We start from the raw sequence: 21,353 nt of genomic DNA, 5'->3' as shown, positions 1-21,353 counted from the left end.
TGGAAGGGGTACAGACTGATATAAATTAACAAGGAAATGTGAGTTACAGTAACAAGAACCATGAGGAAATGCAAAAATAATGACTGAAAAACACAGCAAACCTCATTCCTGTGCCTACAGACAAACCCAACAATAATATTAATACGAATTAATAATAATAATTAAAAATGCAAATACAGTACATTGCAGGGGAAGACCACACAGTCATTGTGGAAATAAATAAATCGATTCTTCACCAAACAACCCCTTTGTTTTGCCATTGCTGATCCACTCTGATGTCTTGGAGCAGCTGAACCAGCATGCCTGTCCTTGCTGCTGTGCTCTCTAAAAAGCAAGGGTTCTTTGAGGGTTCCTCAAGGAACCTTAGGGTTCTATTGCAAGTTTTATTTTTCTCAGTAAGGGTTCGTTTGGGGACCTCTGGTTGCTCTATCTAATATAATATCGCAAAGGGTTCATTTTAGAACCCTTTATATCAATACATTGTAAATTGTGCTCTACAATATTGTTGTGCAAACCGCAATTTTTAATAAACAATACATGATGAGAGAAAAAGTCTGTCATAAAAAGGTAAACCCATAAATGGTTATAATTTTGTACACGGTATTGAGAGGAAATCAAAGAGCAGATAATATTATGCCAAATATTTAACTAGAATTTATAATAGTATATGTATGTATAATATATGCATTGTAGTTTATAGCTTCCATTTGTATCCATCTTGAACAGAACCTTTAATTGGATAAATATGGATGAAAAAACCATACGACGTTCAACACGATAATAAAACCTCAGGGCAAGATGCCCCTGCACAACACAATACAATAAATAAATAAATAAATAAATAAATAAATAAATAAATAAAATATACATTATGCGTTCTTAATTTACATTTCAAATTCGTTGCAAATGTGTTAAAGTGTGTTTTTTCCCACACGATACGTTATTCTTTAAATCTTAATCATTTGTAAAACGAAAATCACATTTAACAACACATGTATGAAACACACTAACTAAGATGTTCTGCTTTGTGTTTATTTATTATATCGCTGGCAAAAGGCTGTTTGAAATGTTTTTAATACTGAATGTAGAAAAAGCGCGGTCCGCGAGGAAATGCCCCAGCAACAGCGGGCGCCCTCTCGACCAATCAGCTGCCAGCGCAACCCACAGCGCGAGGCAGGTGTTCAACGTTTCTTCACAGGCGGGAGATCTTTCTTCACGACGAGAAGCAGCTTTCTGAGAGGCGAGTAAAACCTTTTAATAACGCTAATTATCTTCATTTGTGTGAATCAATGAAAAATATAAAATAAAGACGCACAGACAGCTGAAGAACATCCACGAGTAAAAAAAAGAAAAAAAAAAGGTTCTTTTGCTTTTGTTAATGATGCGGGTCAATGAGAGAATTTCTGAGGTAATTTATTATTTTTTTTTTTTACTAAACCTGATGACGATAATCAATTGGCCTGAACTGAGAGAGGAAAAAGGAAAATATACTTATGATACTTCTGGGTAGTTCCCCCCCCCCCCCCCCCCCCCCCCGCCCCCCGAGGAGTCTAGCCGGTAAAAGAAAGTGTCAAGCTTCATTAATTATTATTGTCACCATAAATTAATCGAGCCAGTAGGTAAGAATACTTTCTGACGTAAAATGTTTCATTAAGACTATTGTTTAACGACGATTTCTAGGATACATGAGTATTAAGTATGAGGTAAATATAAGATTTGCTTCACTGCTACGATTTCTCGGGCGATTCTGGTACAAAATTAATAAAACACAAATTACTGTATCTTTTTCTCTTGACTAAATGAGACTTTTTTTAACGACGTTCTTTTAAAACCATGGTGTTTAATATAATTTGTCACTCATGCAAACTGAAAACATTTTTATTTTAGTACTACTGTAAAAAAAACAAACAAAAAAACAACGTTAAAATACAGCACTGAATAATACTTCCTGGTAATTGTGTGACAAAGCATTAAATATTGTAGTTTACGCTGTCAATGGCACCTGCTCCATGTTCAGCACTATCATGCCTGTCCAATGCTGTTAGATCTGTCCTCATTTCTGGTAGACTGTTTGCAATTGTGCTGCTCCCATAGCTTTACAGAGCTGCAGGGATCACATATTGCATCACATGGCAGGGATGGAAATAAGACTCCTATTGCATAGCAGTTTCACCCATTCCAGGGTCTTGATTAGCCACAGTGTATAGCGAACATACTCAGGTGTGTCTTAAACTCAGTGAAACCAGGAATGTATCAAACTGCTATGCAATGGGAGTCTTATTTCCATCCCTGCCCAACCTAATTTTCACTCTCTAATTCAGGGTGATGCTAAATCCAATCAAGTAGACATGTCCTAATAAAGTGGCCGGGCAGTGTATCTTAGAGAACAGCCCTTTTCAAATGCAATAAAAATAGCTTTGGACATGCTTTGACATAACTTACAAAGATTAAGAAAATCCAGGGGTACCCAGAGTCCCCTCTGTCTGTCTGTCCCCCTGTATAAGTCTTTCTACAGAGATCCAGAAAAGTACTGATTCAATTGGGATGAAACTTGGTAAGGATTCGTTAGTGCAAGTTATTGGGCCTGCTTTTCCACTATTGTTAAATTTCCCATATAATACATATACTATGGAGGGTGCAATTTGACTGTGATTTGCCCACATATGTGCATAGAGTGGATGCATGTCATCTACTTGTTGGGGGATGAGTGTCACTGACATGCTTGTCTCTATAAAACATCCTCTCTTGTCATGGTGCTTGGTTTTTACAACACGCACAGTAGCCTTTCCTGTATGCTGTGGTCACAGTTCATCACAGAGCAGAGCGGAGAGCTGTGATCACATTCACACGTTTACGTTTGATCTTTTATAAGAAAGCAGACACTGCAAACTGTGTAGAGGAAACAGACATGCAGGTCGTGCTGCTGCTGCTCCTACTGCAGTCAAATGCTTAAGTCCATACAGAGCCAAGCTCCACAGCTCCATTCACAGAGTCAGGCACTTCTATTATACAAGCACAGAGCACATTTATTACAGCAGTCAAATGCTTCAGTCCATACAGAGCCGACCTCCACAGCCAAGGGTTTGGAGTTTATCCTCATTTTACAAAGCGCTGTTTCACCCAAGAGAATGTTTATAAACACTCTTCAAAAACAGTCCTTAAAAAAATTCCTTAACAGTCCTTCATGTTTTGTGAAGAGGGCCCATTGTGCTTGTTTTGTCAAGCTGGCCCCAAGGGATAAGCAAATACCCCATTGCACACACATACAGTACATAAGCAAGTACACCATTGCACACACATACAGTACATAAACTAATACCCCATTGCACACACATACAGTACATAAACTAATACCCCATTGCACACACATACAGTACATAAACTAATACCCCATTGCACACACATACAGTACATAAGCAAGTACACCATTGCACACACATACAGTACATAAACTAATACCCCATTGCACACACATACAGTACATAAGCTAATACCCCATTGCACACACATACAGTACATAAACTAATACCCCATTGCACACACATACAGTACATAAGCAAGTACCCCATTGCACACACATACAGTACATAAACTAATACCCCATTGCACACACATACAGTACATAAACTAATACCCCATTGCACACACATACAGTACATAAGCAAGTACACCATTGCACACACATACAGTACATAAGCAAGTACACCATTGCACACACATACAGTACATAAACTAATACCCCATTGCACACACATACAGTACATAAGGTAATACCCCATTTGTTTCAAATCAACAGGTTAGCAGATTATACTGTTCTCAAATGTAATCTGAAAGGCTAGAAGTAAATTCAAGGGAGTTATTGTGTTCACCATGTAATGAATCTCCTATCGGCTTTAAACACACAGGGTGACACGATTATTAGTACTGTCTTTTAATGCAAACTACATAGAAATGTAAAACCACAATCCATACCACCCAATCCATGTAAATATAATCATATAATATGTAAGGAGGCTAGGAGTCTATGATAAATGATTAGAGATCTGTCAAAATGTGTTGTTACTATAGTACACTGCTGCAGTTGGCTTTTCAAAGGGGCAGAGCAGACTCCACCACTCAGCATGTGTGCCAATAATCTCACCTTTTCAGAATCTCCCCTTTTCAGAGTCTCCCCTTTTCAGAATCTCCCTTTGCAGTGTAACGAGAGGTGTAGAGCTGCATTGAAGTATCCAGGAAGTCTGCTTCCCTCTCCCTCACTTACTGCAGGATTAACTCAACATGAGCGCTGCAGTGTTGCCAGATCAGAGGTGTTCCTCCAGATCCAGAGGTTGTACGTTTCTGCTCAGGACAGTCTGCAGGTAAGAAATAGGCACAGGTTTTTAATTTTATAAGATTTTCTAAAGAGTCTATTTCTGTCTGAAATCAGTTTTTTTTGTTTAATTTATTCATGATGTGCAAATCCTTCCTTTACTAAGAAGGCAGCTAATGTTGGCAGCTGTGATCACTGATTTCTATAGAATCTCTCCAGACTTTAGATTTTCTCGCTCTCTCGCTCGGACTTTTCCACACTTTATTGTGTTACAACATGGAATCAAAATGGATTTAATTAGGAGTTTTTGCCACTGATCAACACAAAAAAGTCAAAGTGAAAAATAAAATCTACAAATTGTTCTAAATTAAATACAAATACAAAACAGAAAATAATTAATTGCATAAGTATTCACCCCCTTGAGTCAATATTTGGTAGAGGCACCTTTGGCAGCAATTACAGCCATGAGTCTATTTGGATAAGTCTCTACCAGCTTTGCACATCTGTACACTGCATTTTTTGCCCATTCTTCTTTGCAAAATTGCTCAAGCTCCGTCAAGTTGGATGGGGACCTTTGGTGAACAGCAATTTTCAACTCTTTCCACATATTCTCAATTGGATTGAGGTCCGGGCTTTGACTGGGCCACTCCAGGACATTGACCTTCAGCAGGTTTTCCTCCAGGATTTCTCTGTACTTTGCTGCATCCATTTTGCCCTCTTTCTTCACAAGCTTTCCAGGCGCTGACGAAGAGAAGCATCCCCATAGCAAGATGCTGCCGCCACCATGCTTCACGGTAGGGATGGTGTTCTCAGGATGACGTGCGGTGTTAGACTTGCGCCAAACATAGCGCTTAGCGTTGAGGCCAAAAAGCTTTATTTTGGTCTCATCAGACCATAGAATCTTCTTCCACTTTGTCTCAGAGTCTCCCACATGCTTTCTGGCAAACTCTAGCTGAGATTTGATGTGAGTTTCTTTCAACAATGACTTTATTTTTGCCACTCTCCCATAAAGGCCAGTTTTGTGAAGCACCCGGGCTATTGTTGCCGTATGCACAGTGTCTCCCAGCTCAGCCGTGGAAGACTGTAACTCCTTTAGAGTTGCCATAGGCCTCTTGGTGGCCTCCCTGACTAGTGCCCTTCCCGCCCAGATACTCCGTTTCTGAGGACAGCCTGTTCTAGATGGAGCACCACCTTATGGATATACCCGACCACGCCACCCCCTTTTAATATATAGGAGAGGGGGACTCCCAAAAGTACAGTTTAATATGAATAATCCCCACACACAAGAACCCTTCAAATAAATGAAAGTACAGAGGTCGGTACAGTATAAAATCAAGATTTATTATAAAATAGGAAAAGCCCCAAATTTCATAGAGCACAGATACATTTTTTTAAAAAAAAATCTGTTATAATAGGTAATAAATCAACAAATGAATGATACTTAGTCATAAAAGTACAAGCAAATAATATGCAATTCTAAAGGTTCCAGCAGATAGTATGTAATTGTGGAGATCGGTGAAGGCAGCCCACCACCAAAAGACAGGAGGGCGATAGAGCCACCAAGTGAACAATCACAACAGATAAACAAAAACGAATCAGTGAAACAAAATAACCAACACAAATTAAAAAAAGCAAAAAATAAACTTAAAAACTACAAAATCATCAAAAGTGCATAATCAAATCAAGAACAACACAACACACACACAGAGTGCTCAACCAAATACCAAAAAAATCAAAAATAAAACACCCTGCAGTGACTCTATCGCTATCCCAGCAACAGGAAGTGCACCGCCTCCATAAAAATCCACAAAAGACTTAGTTTGGATATAAAGTATGCGATACGCAAATGGTGAATCAGCTGTGTGCAATATTCTCAAATAACTATCAATTGGTTTGCAAGCGATGCTAAAGTTATATAAAAAAATAACCCGTATTGACACTATCTAAGAAAAACAGTGGGGAGCGTTCTTTATCCTATGAAAAAAAGAAGAAAAGTTAGCATCTCCCAAAAAGCACGCTGCTACATTTGTACAATAGAAATATTTATAAAATCACAATACCTCAGGCGGGCTGTAACCTACACGGTACATAAACCCACCCTACACGAACCTTTAAACAATCAATCACATTACCTCAGGCGAGTCTGGATTCAAACTCCTTTATCATGGCCCGCCCTACAAATACCGGAACTAAAATTAAAGACGTGATTAAAAATAATTCAAAATCACAATGAATCACACTGGGTAAAACAGATAATGTAACTGGCCTACCTCCACTCGTCAAACAAACATCAGACAGACACCCGGGAAAACAGCTCAGGGGAAAGTGTGCGCTACTCTGAAATGACAAACGCTATGGCACTTTTAAAGGTAAGCTAATTGTTTCGTAATCTCCCAAACCACAGCACCTGTTGATGGTGCTGATCAACTACGCCAGTTAAGCATCTAAATCAGGGGATTCTAGCAAATCAAGCCCTATTGTTCACTGAATATAATAAAATCAGTATCAATCAATCAATTATAATGAACTTATATATACAATTGACATGTACATTCACAACTGTATGATTTGGTTTTCAGAGATTTGGGGGGTTGTTTGTTATAAACCCTCTAGTTGTGTTTTTCATTCCTTTTTTAATCATGTCCTTCATACAATTCATTCTTGACTGATAGCTTTACCTCTTTACAATGTGAACTCACAATGTTTTACCAAACCTATCTAGAATTGACCGTGCTTACTTGTGTGCACTGAGTATGGTTTGACTATGATTGTATTTTTCATTTAGTTTTTACCATACTGTGCTGTTGCAGTATATACTGCAGTACACTTCATAAAGGGGCAGTGCAGACTCCTCCACTAAGTGGTTTTCTTAAGATGATTGACTGGCATGTTTGGTATCAAACTGCTCAGCTCAATCTCCCCTTTTCAGAATCCCCTCTTGGCAGTTTAACAGGGGGTGCAGGGCTGCATTCCAGTATTCAGGCTCAATTTAAACCCTGCCTGCCTTCACTTCCTCTCACTAACCACAGTCACTTATTTCTTTCTCAGAAATGAATGTAGAGCTGACCGCAGAAAAGGAGAAGTTTGTTCTATTTTTGCGATAACATCTGCAGTGAACAGCACTGTGAGGTACACTTTCTATCTATATCACTATCACTTTTCCTACATCTTGTGAACCCTATTTCTACACTGAGCCTGACTCCATCACCTGCTTTCACCACTAAGCCACGAAACAGAATCTGGTAATGCTCCTAAAATAGTTTAGAAGTAACGTATCTTTTGCTGAATGGTTAGTTTTCTAAATTATTTCCAATTCAAGTTTTCTGTCATTAATATTCCATTTATGAACAGGACTTTCAACATTCCGTTTATTCATTTGGTCTGGTTTGTTCGTGTCTTGTTTGGTTTCAAAGTCAGTACTGGCATTTAATGTATTTGTCACCATTCCTTGACCATTCATGTGTAAGTAAAATTAAAAATTGCTTCCAAGATTTGTTTATTCATTGATGCAAGCAGATGATGGCTGCAGAAGTCAATGCTCAGTTATTTTGATTATCAGTGATTTCATATGCTTGTGTAGCAGGTGTTCAATTTAAAAGTTCTAATGTAGCCTGACTACGCCAGAGTGGAGACCCACTCACTAAGTACGGGGGCAATTACCCACACGCACAGGTTGATTTATTTAGCGCTGGAAGGGGTGCGTGACAACACAAGACAGGGAGAACAAGCAACCAGAACAACTGAGTTTTAAAAGGTTTATTTTGGGCAGTTCAATAAACACACAAAGCAGCTAACATAATATTAAAACAATAAAATTATGTAGTCTAAAATCGGGAGCTTTGCATATTAAAAAAAAATCAAAACACAAAAGATAAAATATACAAAGCACTATCACGAAGCCCACATAATAAAAAGTCTGAAGCTTTGTATATGAAAATAAAATACAATAAAACAAAAAAAACCACCACTACAATACAGAATTAATTACACAAGAATACACAGATAAAAAGGGATTACAAACCACTTATGTCCACATTTAAAACTGATGCGATCTCTCGACCATGTGGAGGATTTAGTGCAGCGACGAAGTTTAAAAAAAAAAGTCAAATCTCAGATGGAATCGCGGTTTCCAGCAAATACATCTACTGCAGGTGTGTGCAGCTTAGTTATTTCTAATAGTTTTAAGTATAGATATTAGACGAATGCCAATTTGTCTGTGCTGCACTTACTGGATTACAAATTAAGCTGCTTCTCAGAAAGAAGAAGAGGTTTTAGTGTAAAAATACAAATTCACACACTGAACTCATCTGCAGTATCCTGTGAAATCACCAGCATATTTTTGTAACAGTAGCTGGTGCCCAGTTAGCACTTTTGAGATAAAAAAATAGCATCACTGGGAGGAACTGTGAAGCGCTGCCAGCGTTTAAGGAAATTAAGGTTTTCTATAAAGAGCATTTTGTGGCAGTGTCGTTTAGTTCCAGGCAGAATGCGGGCTGGGAAACTCTACATTGTGATGTGTAAGTACTGTGATCCAATACTTTAACACAAATCCAGCAGCATGCCTCCCTGGTGAGGGATTGATGGCTTGAAAGAGTCTGGCTTGTCAGTTTCAGGTGGTTTTTAAAAGGGGATGTTGGAGCTGGTTCTGTACTGTACTGAATTAAAGCAGTTGTGTTTCATTAACAACAGTGATGAGCAAATGCTATACTATAGTGGTGAGCAATCACCATAAAAGAGATCAGTTCTTTGGTTTCAAACCTTTTTCATGGCTTAGAGATTGTATTTAACTGTGTTGAGGCATGTGAGCTTATCATTATCCAGCTTGCTCTGTCTGCTAAAGAAGCTTCTTAAGTGATGTGCGTGTATGTGTGTGTGTGTGTGTGCGTGTGTGTGTGTGTGTGATGAGGATGGTCGAAAAGCTTTCTGAAAGGCTAATTTAATCTACTTTAACATTGCTTCAAGAACATTCACCTTTAATGTAATTTTTGCATAGCACTTGCTGCCGCTGGTGGTCAAATGTTGTAACTGCAGTATTCTAGATGGGGCTTGTCATGTAACTGCGGAGAGTTAGGCACTGCTTTGAAGCAAAAGGCAAATATTCAGAGAGCAATACATTTCAAGGCATAAAAATAGTAAGAAAAGAAACTACAATAATTTCACTGCTCCTTCCTGGAAGGAATTTGTTTCTTGACAGTTTTATACTGTTATAATTACTCCTCTTAGAAAATTGTCGTTTTCATGCAGACTCCAAATTAGGCAAGTAGAAGCACAAAAGCTCAGAGCTTTCTAAGGGTTGCATTTGTTACAGGATTTTCAGAGTCTGATGACTGAGTAATAGATGTGAGAGGAATGAACTGCATTGTGTTGTAATGTGTGGCAATGTGTTTCTCTGCATACCTGAACAGACAATATTCATAACCATCACATGTGGTCCAGATCAAAATGTCCACGTGTTTTGTAAGGAAACACTTGCAGACTATAGTAACATTTATTCTATCTTTGTAATCTAAAATCAACATTTGATCTTTTGCTACAGTGCAAGATTAGGCTTGCGTTCAATAGGCAGAGCGCTCCAGAGGTGGCTGTGGTGTAATTTCCCCACATATTGGACTTTTTGACCAACATATGTGTATGCATTCTATTTCATAAAAGAAAATCTGATAGTTAATTTAAATTAACAGCGTAATTATTTTTGTTTTTCCTTTCAAACGCAGTGAATCTGCAGCATCTCGTGCAACATTCGATCCGCTCAGCGAGTTATTGTTTGTTTGGCCGGCCTTACAGTAATGAATATTTTCTTAACTGGACGAATAGCGCTGTGTTAAAGGTGAACTACATGTGACGCTTTTTATTTATTTAACATTGTGATCCGAGAGAGAGAGAGAGAGAGAGAGATATCTGCTTTCCACAACCTTTCAATAAAAATATAATGTGATATTTTGCTGTACTAATGTAACAAAGTATGGGTGATTACATGTTATGCACTAATGTAAGAATTGGCTTTGTGGTGATGTACTTTTTACTTTCAAATAGCATATATCTATAATCGTTTGCGCGATATATTTTAATTGCAAATATGTATCTTCCACACTATTGCAGTTTTGTTACAGGATACATTAGTTTATCTCTAATGCAATCACAGTTTTACATATAGACTGCCCCTGTTTTCATTTACGTCCCAAATTCTGGGCTGCTCTGGTTTTTAGACAACGTCCCAAATTCTGGGCTGCTCTGGTTTTTAGATAACATCCCAAATTCTGGGCTGCTTTGCACTTTTGAATTCAGACCAGTTTTTTAGCATATTCTGCTCAGCTGACAGCTGAGTTTCTAAGTCATGAATGCACAGTTTACCATAAACTGGATCGTGAATTCATTTAAGAGTAACCCTTAGTGCAAAGTTAATGTATTTTTTACTCTCCCCAGAAAATTATTTTTTTATGCAGAAACAGAAATAAAATGTAAATGTTAAAAAATGTATTTCTTTATTACAATGAAGAAACTACATTGCACTGAAATAGATACATGAAAATTCATTAAAGCAGTTGTTTTCCTTTTTTAAAGGCTAATATTAAAACACATTTTTGAGAAGGAACATGGTATTCCAAAAAAGGACATCTCATTTTCTTATGTAATGTCCATCAATATATTGTAGCAAGTTTCGTGGTCTTTTTGGGACAGAAATGAGACTGCAGCCGTGAGTAGGTGAAGGCAATTTATTTTTACAATAATTAAATAATCACAAAATAAAATCATAAAGTGAGGGAAAGGGGACTGGGAGTCAAAAGTGAAAATAAATGATTGTAGTTGTTTTTCTTTTACCCTACCCTCACTATCTCTCTATCTCCCCCGAACACAACCTTCTCTCACACTCTCATCTTCCCCAATCCTCCCGGTCTTTTCAGAACAGAAAATAGGAGGCACTTTTTTACCCAGAGAATTGTGAGGGTCTGGAACCACCTCCCCAGTAATGTTGTTGAAGCTGACACCCTGGGATCCTTCAAGAAGCTGCTTGATGAGATTCTGGGATCAATAAGCTACTAACAACCAAACAAGCAAAGTGGGCAGAATGGCCTCCTCTCGTTTGTAAACTTTCTTATGTTCTTATGTGTCAGATTCCTAGCCTCTTCCTCTTTATAAAGCGTGATTAATGTGAGCTGTCAGCAGCAGGGAGAGCATGCGCATTGCTGGAGAGGGTTAGCTAGGAAATGGCTGTGGGTCCAGAGCCAGGCCAGCCATACTTTGTTACTGGAACTGAACTGAAAAAATCAATCATTTAATACTGTGTGCTAACAATCTTTTCTGTGCAATGCTTGCTACAAGTTTGTTCTGTCCTTTCAGAGGCCCCCAGTAAGTGCTAAACTGACTTCTGTAAAATAATTCAACCCAGCAGTACAGTTTTTTTTTTTAAACGTAGTGTTTCAGTGCTGTACAGACGTAAATTGTGTTTGAATTGAAAGTGGTGGTCGAGGAGTCAAATGGGTCAAAGTTCAAGTATATTTTCCTCTAGAGGAATTGTCACTTTTTGACGTCACTACTGTGGTATTATGCCTTTTTTAAAGGCTCAGGATGCAAATATAGCCTTCAACCATGTATTTTATATATTATATATTCTAATTTTGAAATTGACATTTCTGCAGTGAAGTCTGAGAATATCTGTAGGTTGGATGTGGAGAACTTGGAGCTTGGGAAACTTGTGACAGACCTCCTGGTTTGTGCTCAGAGCCCAATAGAACGAGGCAGTGCTGCTGTATCTGCAGAGAAACACACTCCCTTCCACACTGTGTGAGCCGTTTAGCACCAGAACCAGGGAGCACCCTCCCACATTGCAGGTGGAAGAGAAGCACCTTCTGTTGATGTCTGTACCGCTTATCTCCACGCTGGATTGTATGATAATAGCTATGTGGACTGCATTATGCTCAATTCATTGTTTTAGACACTGGAACCTATTGTAGAGCCACTGTTTGTTGAGAGCTATGTCACAACTACAGATTCCAGGGTGCAATGCACTTCAATTGAGAGACACACTTTCACGCTCTGGCATGTCCAGCACACAGGTCAGTTTCACTTTCAGATAAACAGTCGTTCTGGCAGTGTGACTGCCCCTGTAGTTGGTTAAGTGGATTTAGTCAAACTCACAGCCAGGGTTAGAGGAAGCCAGGTGTAATATACAGTATATAACACACCAGGATTGCTTTTGCAATTGGTAATTCAATGTGTTAGTTGGTGTAAAATTTCTCCTTAAATAATGCCAAACTCACCTGGATATACTGTATATACTGAGCATGAAATGAAACTTATCACATATTTGAGCATCAAAAGAAACGTATCACTTATATTTGAGCATCAAAAGAAACTTATCACATACATTTGGATAAAATTCACTAGATGTGATCGAAAAATGACAAACTCTGTTTTAGAGCAGGTGCAGTGACTTTTTATTGTGCTGATTAACAATTGACATCATGAAGATGCTGCAAAATGATCTGTCGATCTTGGGCAGGTGTTGTGACTCTTGGTCTCCCAGTTTGTTGCCTGTCATTGACAGAGTGTGTCTGGTTATACCGTCTCGCCAGGTTTGAAACTGCTGGCTGTGAGCACCCAAGACATCGAGCCACACACAGCACTCTGCCCTCGTCCAGCCTCCAACACGCTGATTGCACGAAGGCGCTGCTGTCTTGACAGACGTGACATGTTTTTTTTCTGTGATTTTCTTTATTGCTTTTATTCAAGCTTGCAATTCAACAGCTGAAATCACTCCATATCCAGAGTCCAATCAACTGTCTCACTAATTAGGTGATTCAGTCATAGTCACTCAAGCATGTCATGGTCAAGGAAACCAAAAACATTTCGGCATTGTCCAATCGTTATATACTTTATTTTTTTTTTAAATAAATGTGTTATAATAGTGACAAGTTTCTTTTGATCTCTTTGTGAAGGTCCAGAGGAAACAATTCATCTTTTTTTTTTTTAATGCATTTATGGCAGGTTTCAGCAATTCAAAAAGTTGAGCAGCAATCAAAACACACACACATATATATATATATGGTCATGTGGGTGTGTGGCTATCTAAGTCGAGGAGGTCTCTTGCTGTCTGCATGCTGTGATATACAGGGCTTTATATGACAGCAGGTGTTTCTGATCAAGAGCCACCTTCAAAAAAGCTTTTGCTGAAGAGAAAAATGACTGCGCTACAGTAGTAATGAAAATAAATGGATGGATTTAACCTTTTCAGATGTTTCTTCATAGTTTTTTTATTTTTATTTAGTTTATTTAAGTGATGTTCAACTAATGGTGGGTAATGCAGCCTTCCCAACCTTCTGTCACATTACACTGATACTACAGACATAAAAAAACTACAACTCCCAGAATCCCTTGCCAATTTCTGTAGTCTTGTGCATGGTGCTAGCAAATGTAAGCTTTGATTGTTTTTAATTAATTTTAGGGGGGAAAACCTATCAACACTCCCTATACCCTATTCTAGTATTAGAAAAACATAGACATGATCCCAATTATACAACATTGTCCCTTTAGTCATTATTTCAAACAACTTCTCCCTTCATTTTAAAATGATTGTACATATTATTATTATTATTATTATTATTTATTTCTTAGCAGACGCCCTTATCCAGGGCGACTTACAATCGCAAGCAAATACAAATACATTCAAGTGTTACAATATAAGTCATACAATAAGAACAAGAAATACAATAATTCTCAAGTGTGACAAACCACAATTCAATAATACAGCAGATAATAGTGAAAGTTACATCAGGATATGATTAAGTAGTGATAGTTACATCAGGATATGATTAAGTACAAAATACTACAGATTAAACACTTGGGAGATTACAATATTCTGAGGTACAGGATTAAATGCAGTAAAATAGGGGGCAGATAAGAGCAAAATAAAGCATATTTAAATGAAGGGTGATAGTGTCCCAGGATACAACAGAGGAGTTCTACAGGTGCTGTTTGAAGAGGTGAGTCTTAAGGAAGTGCCGGAATGTGGTCAGGGACTGGGCAGTCCTGACATCTGTAGGAAGGTCGTTCCACCACTGCGGAGCAAGGGTGGAGAAGGAGCGGGCTCGGGAGGCAGGGGAGCGTAGCGGAGGTAGAGCCAGTCTTCTAGTGCAGGCGGAGCGGAGAGGTCGAGTGGGGGTGTAGGGAGAGATGAGGGTCTGGAGGTAGCTGGGTGCAGTCTGATCAAGGCATCTGTAGGCTAGTACAAGAGTCTTGAACTGGATGCGAGCGGTGATCGGGAGCCAGTGGAGCGAGCGGAGTAGTGGAGTAGCGTGGGCGAAGCGAGGTAGAGAGAACACCAGGCGAGCAGCAGAGTTCTGGATGAGCTGGAGCGGACGGGTGGCGGACGCAGGGAGGCCAGCCAGGAGGGAGTTGCAGTAGTCTAGGCGGGAGAGTACCAGGGCCTGGACCAGGAGCTGGGTAGCATAGTTGGTGAGGAAGGGTCGGATTCTTCGGATGTTGCTCAGGAAGAATCTGCAAGTGCGTGCCAGAGTGGAGATGTGCTGGGAATAAGAGAGGCAGGGGTCCAGGGTGACTCCAAGGTTTTTAGCTGAGGAAGAGGGAGAGAGTGTGGTAGATTCCAGAGGAACAGAGATAGAGAGATCAGAGGAGGGGGAGGAGGAGGGAAAGAAAAGGAGGTCAGATTTAGAGAGGTTGAGTTTGAGGTGATGCGAGTGCATCCAGGAGGAAATAGCAGACAGACAGGTAGAGATACGGGAGGAGATGGTGGAGTCAGAGGTGGGGAAGGAGAGGAAAATCTGAGCATCATCAGCATAGAAATGGTATGAGAAACCATAGGATGCGATGAGGGGGCCCAGGGAGCGGGTGTAGAGAGAGAACAGGAGAGGACCCAAGACTGACCCTTGGGGGACTCCAGTCAAGAGAGGGTGAGGTGTGGAGGTTGCTCCACGCCAGGTTACCTGGTAAGTGCGGTTGGAGAGGTAGGAGGAGAACCAGGCCAGAGCAGTGCCAGAGATCCCCAGGTCAGCAAGAGATGATAGTAGAATAGAGTGATCAACAGTGTCAAAGGCAGCAGAGAGGTCGAGGAGAATTAGGACAGAGGAGAGAGAGGCAGCTCGGGCACACTTAAGTGAGTTGGTGACAGAGAGAAGGGCGGTTTCAGTGGAGTGAGCAGAGCGGAAGCCAGATTGGAGAGGGTCAAGCAGAGAGTGGTTGGACAGGAAAGCAGAGAGCTGGCGGTGTACAGTCCGCTCGAGGGTTTTGGAGAGGAAGGGTAGGAGGGAGACAGGACGGTAGCTCTGGAGGGAGGTGGGGTCGAGGGTAGGTTTTTTGAGGAGGGGAGTGATAGAGGCTTTTTTGAAGGCAGAGGGGAAGATGCCAGAAAGTAGAGAGGTGTTGAGGAGGGAGGAGATGAAGGGGAGTAGAGCAGGAGCAGCAGCTTGAAAGAGGTGAGTGGGGAGGGGGTCCAAGGCACACGTGGTGGGTTTGTGACCCTGGAGCAGGGAGGAGAGGTCAGAGTCTGAGAGGGGCAAGAAGGTGGAGAGGGAGGGCGAGTTAGTAGGGGATGTAGTGGGTGTAGGGGTTGGAGCAGGAGGGGGTGCGGGGGAGGGAGAGGTGTTAAAGAGTTTGCGGATATCTGAGATTTTAGAAGAGAAGAAGGAGGCAGAGTCGTCAGGGGAGATAGAGGAGGGAGGAGGAGGGGGGGGAGGGTTTAGGAGGGAGGAGAAGGTAGAGAATAGTTTACGTGGGTTGTTAGTGGAGGCTTGGATTACAGATTGGAAATAAGCACATTTAGCAGAGGAGAGAGTAGAGGAGAAGGAGGAGAGAAGAGTGCGGTAAAGGTCTAGGGCAGCAGGGAGTTTGGTTCTCTTCCATTTCTTTTCAGCAGATCGCAGTGTGATTCTTGCCGAGCGGAGCACAGAGGAGAGCCAGGGATGGGGAGGGGAGGGGCGAGCGGGTCGGGAGGTGAGGGGACAGAGGGAGTCGAGGGAGGAGGTGAGTGAGGAGAAGAGGGTGGAGGTAGCAGAGTCTACGGAGAGTTGTGAAAAGGAGTCGATACATAACAACATGCATCCATAAATCTTACCTGTTGTCACTTGAAAATGTGTTTTGATTGCTGCTCAACTTTTTGAATTGCTGAAAGATGCATTTAAAAAAAAAAAGATGAATTGTTTCCTCTGGACCTTCACAAAGAGATCCAATTCCAGGGTTTTCTGCTGAAGTGACAAATGACTGACCTACAATAGCAAGAAAAGGATAGGTGGAGAATGTTCTTGATAGTTTGTGACATTTAGTTTAGTTCATTACTTTCTTTAATTTGACTCACTGGAGTGAAAGACTGTCCTGTCAAGTCACTGCCTCTCCTTGTGTCTTTCAGTGCTGACCACAGTGGCCTGCTTTGGACAGGAAACAGGTAAGAGAAAAGTAAACTCTACAGTGAACACAGCCCCCAGTGAAGGGGCTCCAGAGTGAACACAGCCCCCAGTGAAGGGGCTCCAGAGTGAACACAGCCCCCAGTGAAGGGGCTCCAGAGTGAACACAGCCCCCAGTGAAGGGGCTCCAGAGTGAACACAGCCCCCAGTGAAGGGGCTCCAGAGTGAACACAGCCCCCAGTGAAGGGGCTCAAGGGCTCTCACAGCCTGGCTCTCTTCTGGTCTAGTTTGTGTTAAACTGGACTACAGGAGGAGAACAGAAGTAATACATCTTTCATGCAGTGTATTATAATATGAAGGCATATTTAAAACACACACATATATATATATATATATATATTGTGAGCGTATGGGTGCACACAGACAAAGCAGACAGTAGACAGTAAACCCCAGAAAAGAAAAAACAGAAATGACAATCCCGGTTACGAGACGAGGTCAAAATAAACAGTTCAAAACAGGATTCATATAACAAGAAAAAAGCAAAACAATGTAAACTAACTGGACAGTTAGCCGCTGGTGAATAAGCGATTTGTTTCTGGCTTCTACCAAGTCGTTATTGGCTTCAGACTGTTCCCTAGCCTGGGTAAAAACAAGCGCTGTCTCTCTCCACTTTGCTGTATTTAATTCCAACAGCATTGGCACAGGAAATAAGATCGCAGATGCACCAGCTCCTCTTTGTTATTCCTTTTCAGTGCTGGGTGTAGACAAGCCCACTCTGATTACTGCTCGGAAGCCAACCTTGAATGGCTGTAAAGACTTTCTTTTAAAGGGGTCCGGATCATCCAGGCATTGGGACGGTTACAGGCTACAGGTGTGGGCCAATTAAGAACTAATACTGGTATAACCATGATCCCCTACCTAACCACACCTGCAGCCTGTTCGTCCGGTAACTCCTTGACGTCATGGCAGGCAGGTACGCTGACCACAGGTCTACCGGCGTGTTATCTGCAACACCTGTGGGCTCGTTCCTAGCCCGCCCTGAACGCCTCCTGCTGATGAACCTGTGAGCTGAATCACTATATATATATACACGTGTATATATATATATATATATATATAGGGTTGCTTTCACCAACATGGATTAAATAAAACTCAGTTAAGTGCTAATCTAGGGTTAGTTGATCTGGGGTTATGTTTAATCACAGTTACATTGCACCACACAAATGTAAACCAGGATTAGTAAATCTTGGATAAAGCAGATAATCCTAGATTTCTGATTAATAATCAATCATTATCTGAATACACCCTGTTTAGCAAATGTAAACGTAAAAGCAAATTTAAACCAAAAAAAAAGAAGCATTCAGCATAAAAAAATGACATTATATTAATTTGTATTATTATACACAATTTCTCTGCTCAGAGGATGTTTTAAATTAATTATTAAAAGGTGACAAAACAACCCTTAACCTGATCTCTAGTTGTGCCGACCGGGTGGTCCTGCATTCGTTCTGAATATCAATTGACTGTACGAATAGCTTTGCTTTACTTTGCGTGAACTTTAAAACATTTATTGTAGTGCAAAAGGGTTTATAGGCTACCTAAAGTGGAAAATTCTAATATATGTATTTTATTGTCCTTGATTACGATATTTCAGGCAAAAAAACTACAAAGTTACAGAAAGTGTTAATTTATTGGAGATGATACATGTGGAATAAGCATTAATTTAAGACCACTAAAGCTTGTTAGTTATCAACACCTGTACATGCAGGGGTTAATTTGTAAACAGAAAAGGTACAGATTCTTGTAATTGAGGAAGAGGGGTAGGATTTCTTCTGCCATATTCCACTGCCCTTGATTTACAGTAGCTTCCATATATGCGCTTCAAGTTCTCATCTGCTTGTGGGTTTCATGCCTTATTGTTGGTGTTGGTAGCTGCATGCCCACCTTTGCCCAGCCCTGTTTTTATATAATCTTCAGGTTTGAACAGTACCAGCGGTGGGCCGACTAATCTGATGAACAGGAATGACAAGCACTAGTGTTTTGGTGTTTCGCCATTTGGGTTGTGAAAACAAACTAGTCATTGTCTTACCCATTGATGTCACATCATAAAATATATAATTTCCAAAACATTCTTTGTCTTTCAATTCAAGGAATAGGAAACCTTTTTTTTGTACATGTTATGTACATAGAGTTCTTTTTTGCAACATAAAATAGCTTTTTTTTCATGCAGTTCATTGTAAACTGTATAATTCTCACCTGTCAGACAAAAAGGTACAGGATGTAGGATCCTCTGCGATCGGCACTCCTGAACCCCTGCAGACATGGATATACTTTTAACATGCTGCATACTATTTTGTATTGTTTTAATAAAAAATTGCATTTGTAATTGTACAACACGATATATAAACACGATACATACATTCTGTCTCTATTTCTTTTCGCCTTGACTAAAATATACAATATTCCATATCGCTGTAAAATTCGAATGGTTTTTGTCTGTCACTAATTTTTGTTTGTGGAACTCTTTCCTGTGACTCAATCCATCTGAGGAATGCTACCATTGTGTCCAAGTTTAAACCACCTCCAAGGAAGGTTTAAATTTAATCCACCTTTCAGATTTAAACCTGGATTAAAATTAGTGGTGTAAAGTGTTAATGTAATTTAATCTTGGATTAAGAAATGTTTAACCTTGGATTCATTTTAAACAAGGATTACATTTGAAACCTGGTTTAAAGTTGTGTGCAACATGATTAAAATATAATCCTTGATTTAATCTGGGTTAGTGGTTAATCCATGTTGGTGCAATCGACCCATTTATTTTTTATTTTTAAATAAGACATTTCTAAGATAGTTCAGCTTCAAATCTCCAGCTCTGTTCAATGTACATAACAGTCATTTTTCTGTTTGCAACCAATTGTGTTCAGAATGTCATTCTTGTGTGCTGCCACCTGCTGGTGACTTCATTTCTACTTCATTTTCTAATGCTGAAATTGAACTGATGTCAAAACAAACTGGTGTCAAAAATGTTGACATTTTACGTTTTATTTGAAACAATCATTCATTTTAGTTTACATTCCAAAATTGACGCTGGACTTCTGCTTCTACCATGAATATATTTTTCTAAGCATAAACTTTTTTTTTTAATACTGTATTTCACCAAGAAAGTATACTGGTGTAATGGGATATTTTTTATCCTGGATATCTAACCATGGATTCATTTAAATAAGGATTACAATTTAAACCTGGTTTAAACTTTGGTGCAACATGAATAGAATAATAATTCACTGTCATGTTCTTTCCAGCTGATGGCATTAATGGGACGCAAGATAAGCAACATCTGGGTGAGTTCATATTTAATCCTGTCATATACTTTCATTAATTAAAATCCTAAAATAATGTACAATGAGCTCTCTGCATAGATGGCAGTCTAGTGTATGACTGATTTTCAAAAGGATCAAATAACTGCACCTTAAGCCCTGCTATTGTAAGGAATGCATGATAGTTTAGGCAGGCCTCTTGTGATTTTCATTGCATTTCCATGTCTACAGTGTCATCCATGTGTTACACCTGCTCTTATCTGCTGTAGCTCAGATCTAAAACACAGTCAGTTTCCTCATGTAGGATCACAGCAGCAATTGTTATTTACATGCTAATGTTAGTAGTTGGAGTTGTATTCTGTTGTTAACTTAGGATACATTAAACTACCGATCAAATAGAAAATGTATTTAGTATGAAACATTAGAGTGATAACATGAAATATGTACATAGAGTTCTTTTTTGCAACATAAAATAGCTTTTTTTTCTTCATACGGTTCATTGCAAACTGTATAATCCTCACCTGTCAGACAGAAAGGTACAGGATCCGCTGCGATGCTGCATACTATTTTTTATTGGGCGTCATTTGCTATATGGGGGGGGGATGGCCAGGTGGGGGGGGGGGGGGGGGGGGGCAGTTGCACAAGAAGTGCTTACTCAGTGTTATTGTTGCTGCTTGGTGTTTGATTTTGGTTTATTTACAATCATGCAAAAGTTTTTTTTTATTAACTTCAATTTAAACAAATCAAAGCATTCAGGAGTGACAAACGCGACAGCCTACGTGATCCCTACTTTGCTGCTCTAGAAAGAGTGCAAAGAAGAGCAACCAGAATTATCCCAGGTTTAAAAGGCATGTTGTATGCAGACAGGCTAAAAGAATTGAATCTATTCAGTCTTGAACAAAGAAGACTACGCGGCGATCTGATTCAAACATTCAAAATCCTAAAAGGTATAGACAATGTCGACCCAGGGGACTTTTTCGACCTGAAAACAGAAACAAGGACCAGGGGTCACACATGGAGATTAGATAAAGGGGCATTCAGAACAGAAAATAGGAGGCACTTTTTTACACAGAGAATTGTGAGGGTCTGGAACCAACTCCCCATTAATGTTGTTGAAGCTGACACCCTGGGATCCTTCAAGAAGCTGCTTGATTAGATTCTGGGATCAATAAGCTACTAACAACCAAACGAGCAAGATCGTGCAAAACGCACACTACACATGTAGGTATACTTCCATGTCGACATACATCGACATCCTCATGTTGTTTTTAATTTGTTTCTCCCATATGTTGCATTTTGGGGGAAATTACGTGTACTAATATTTGTTTTTTTGTTTGCCTGATTGGAACAACCAGCTACAACACAAATACGAGG

General features: G+C 39.9%; 1 protein-coding gene across 1 annotated transcript in view; it reads left to right on the top strand.

Moving 5' to 3' along the window:
- Window positions 1-8,721: 8,721 nt before the first annotated feature.
- LOC117966798 (Fc receptor-like protein 5) overlaps window positions 8,722-21,353 on the top strand; it is a 47,479-nt gene continuing 34,847 nt past the window's right edge. The window contains exons 1-3 of the mRNA XM_059018349.1: window positions 8,722-8,826; window positions 16,668-16,703; window positions 19,965-20,003. Of these exons, the coding sequence (XP_058874332.1) occupies window positions 8,796-8,826; window positions 16,668-16,703; window positions 19,965-20,003 (106 nt within the window). The 5' untranslated portion in view covers window positions 8,722-8,795. The remainder of the gene's footprint in view (window positions 8,827-16,667; window positions 16,704-19,964; window positions 20,004-21,353) is intronic.

Source organism: Acipenser ruthenus, chromosome 59 (genome assembly GCF_902713425.1).
Source record: "Acipenser ruthenus chromosome 59, fAciRut3.2 maternal haplotype, whole genome shotgun sequence".
NCBI classification, from domain to species: domain Eukaryota; kingdom Metazoa; phylum Chordata; class Actinopteri; order Acipenseriformes; family Acipenseridae; genus Acipenser; species Acipenser ruthenus.
This window is presented reverse-complemented; position numbering and strand designations above follow the sequence as displayed.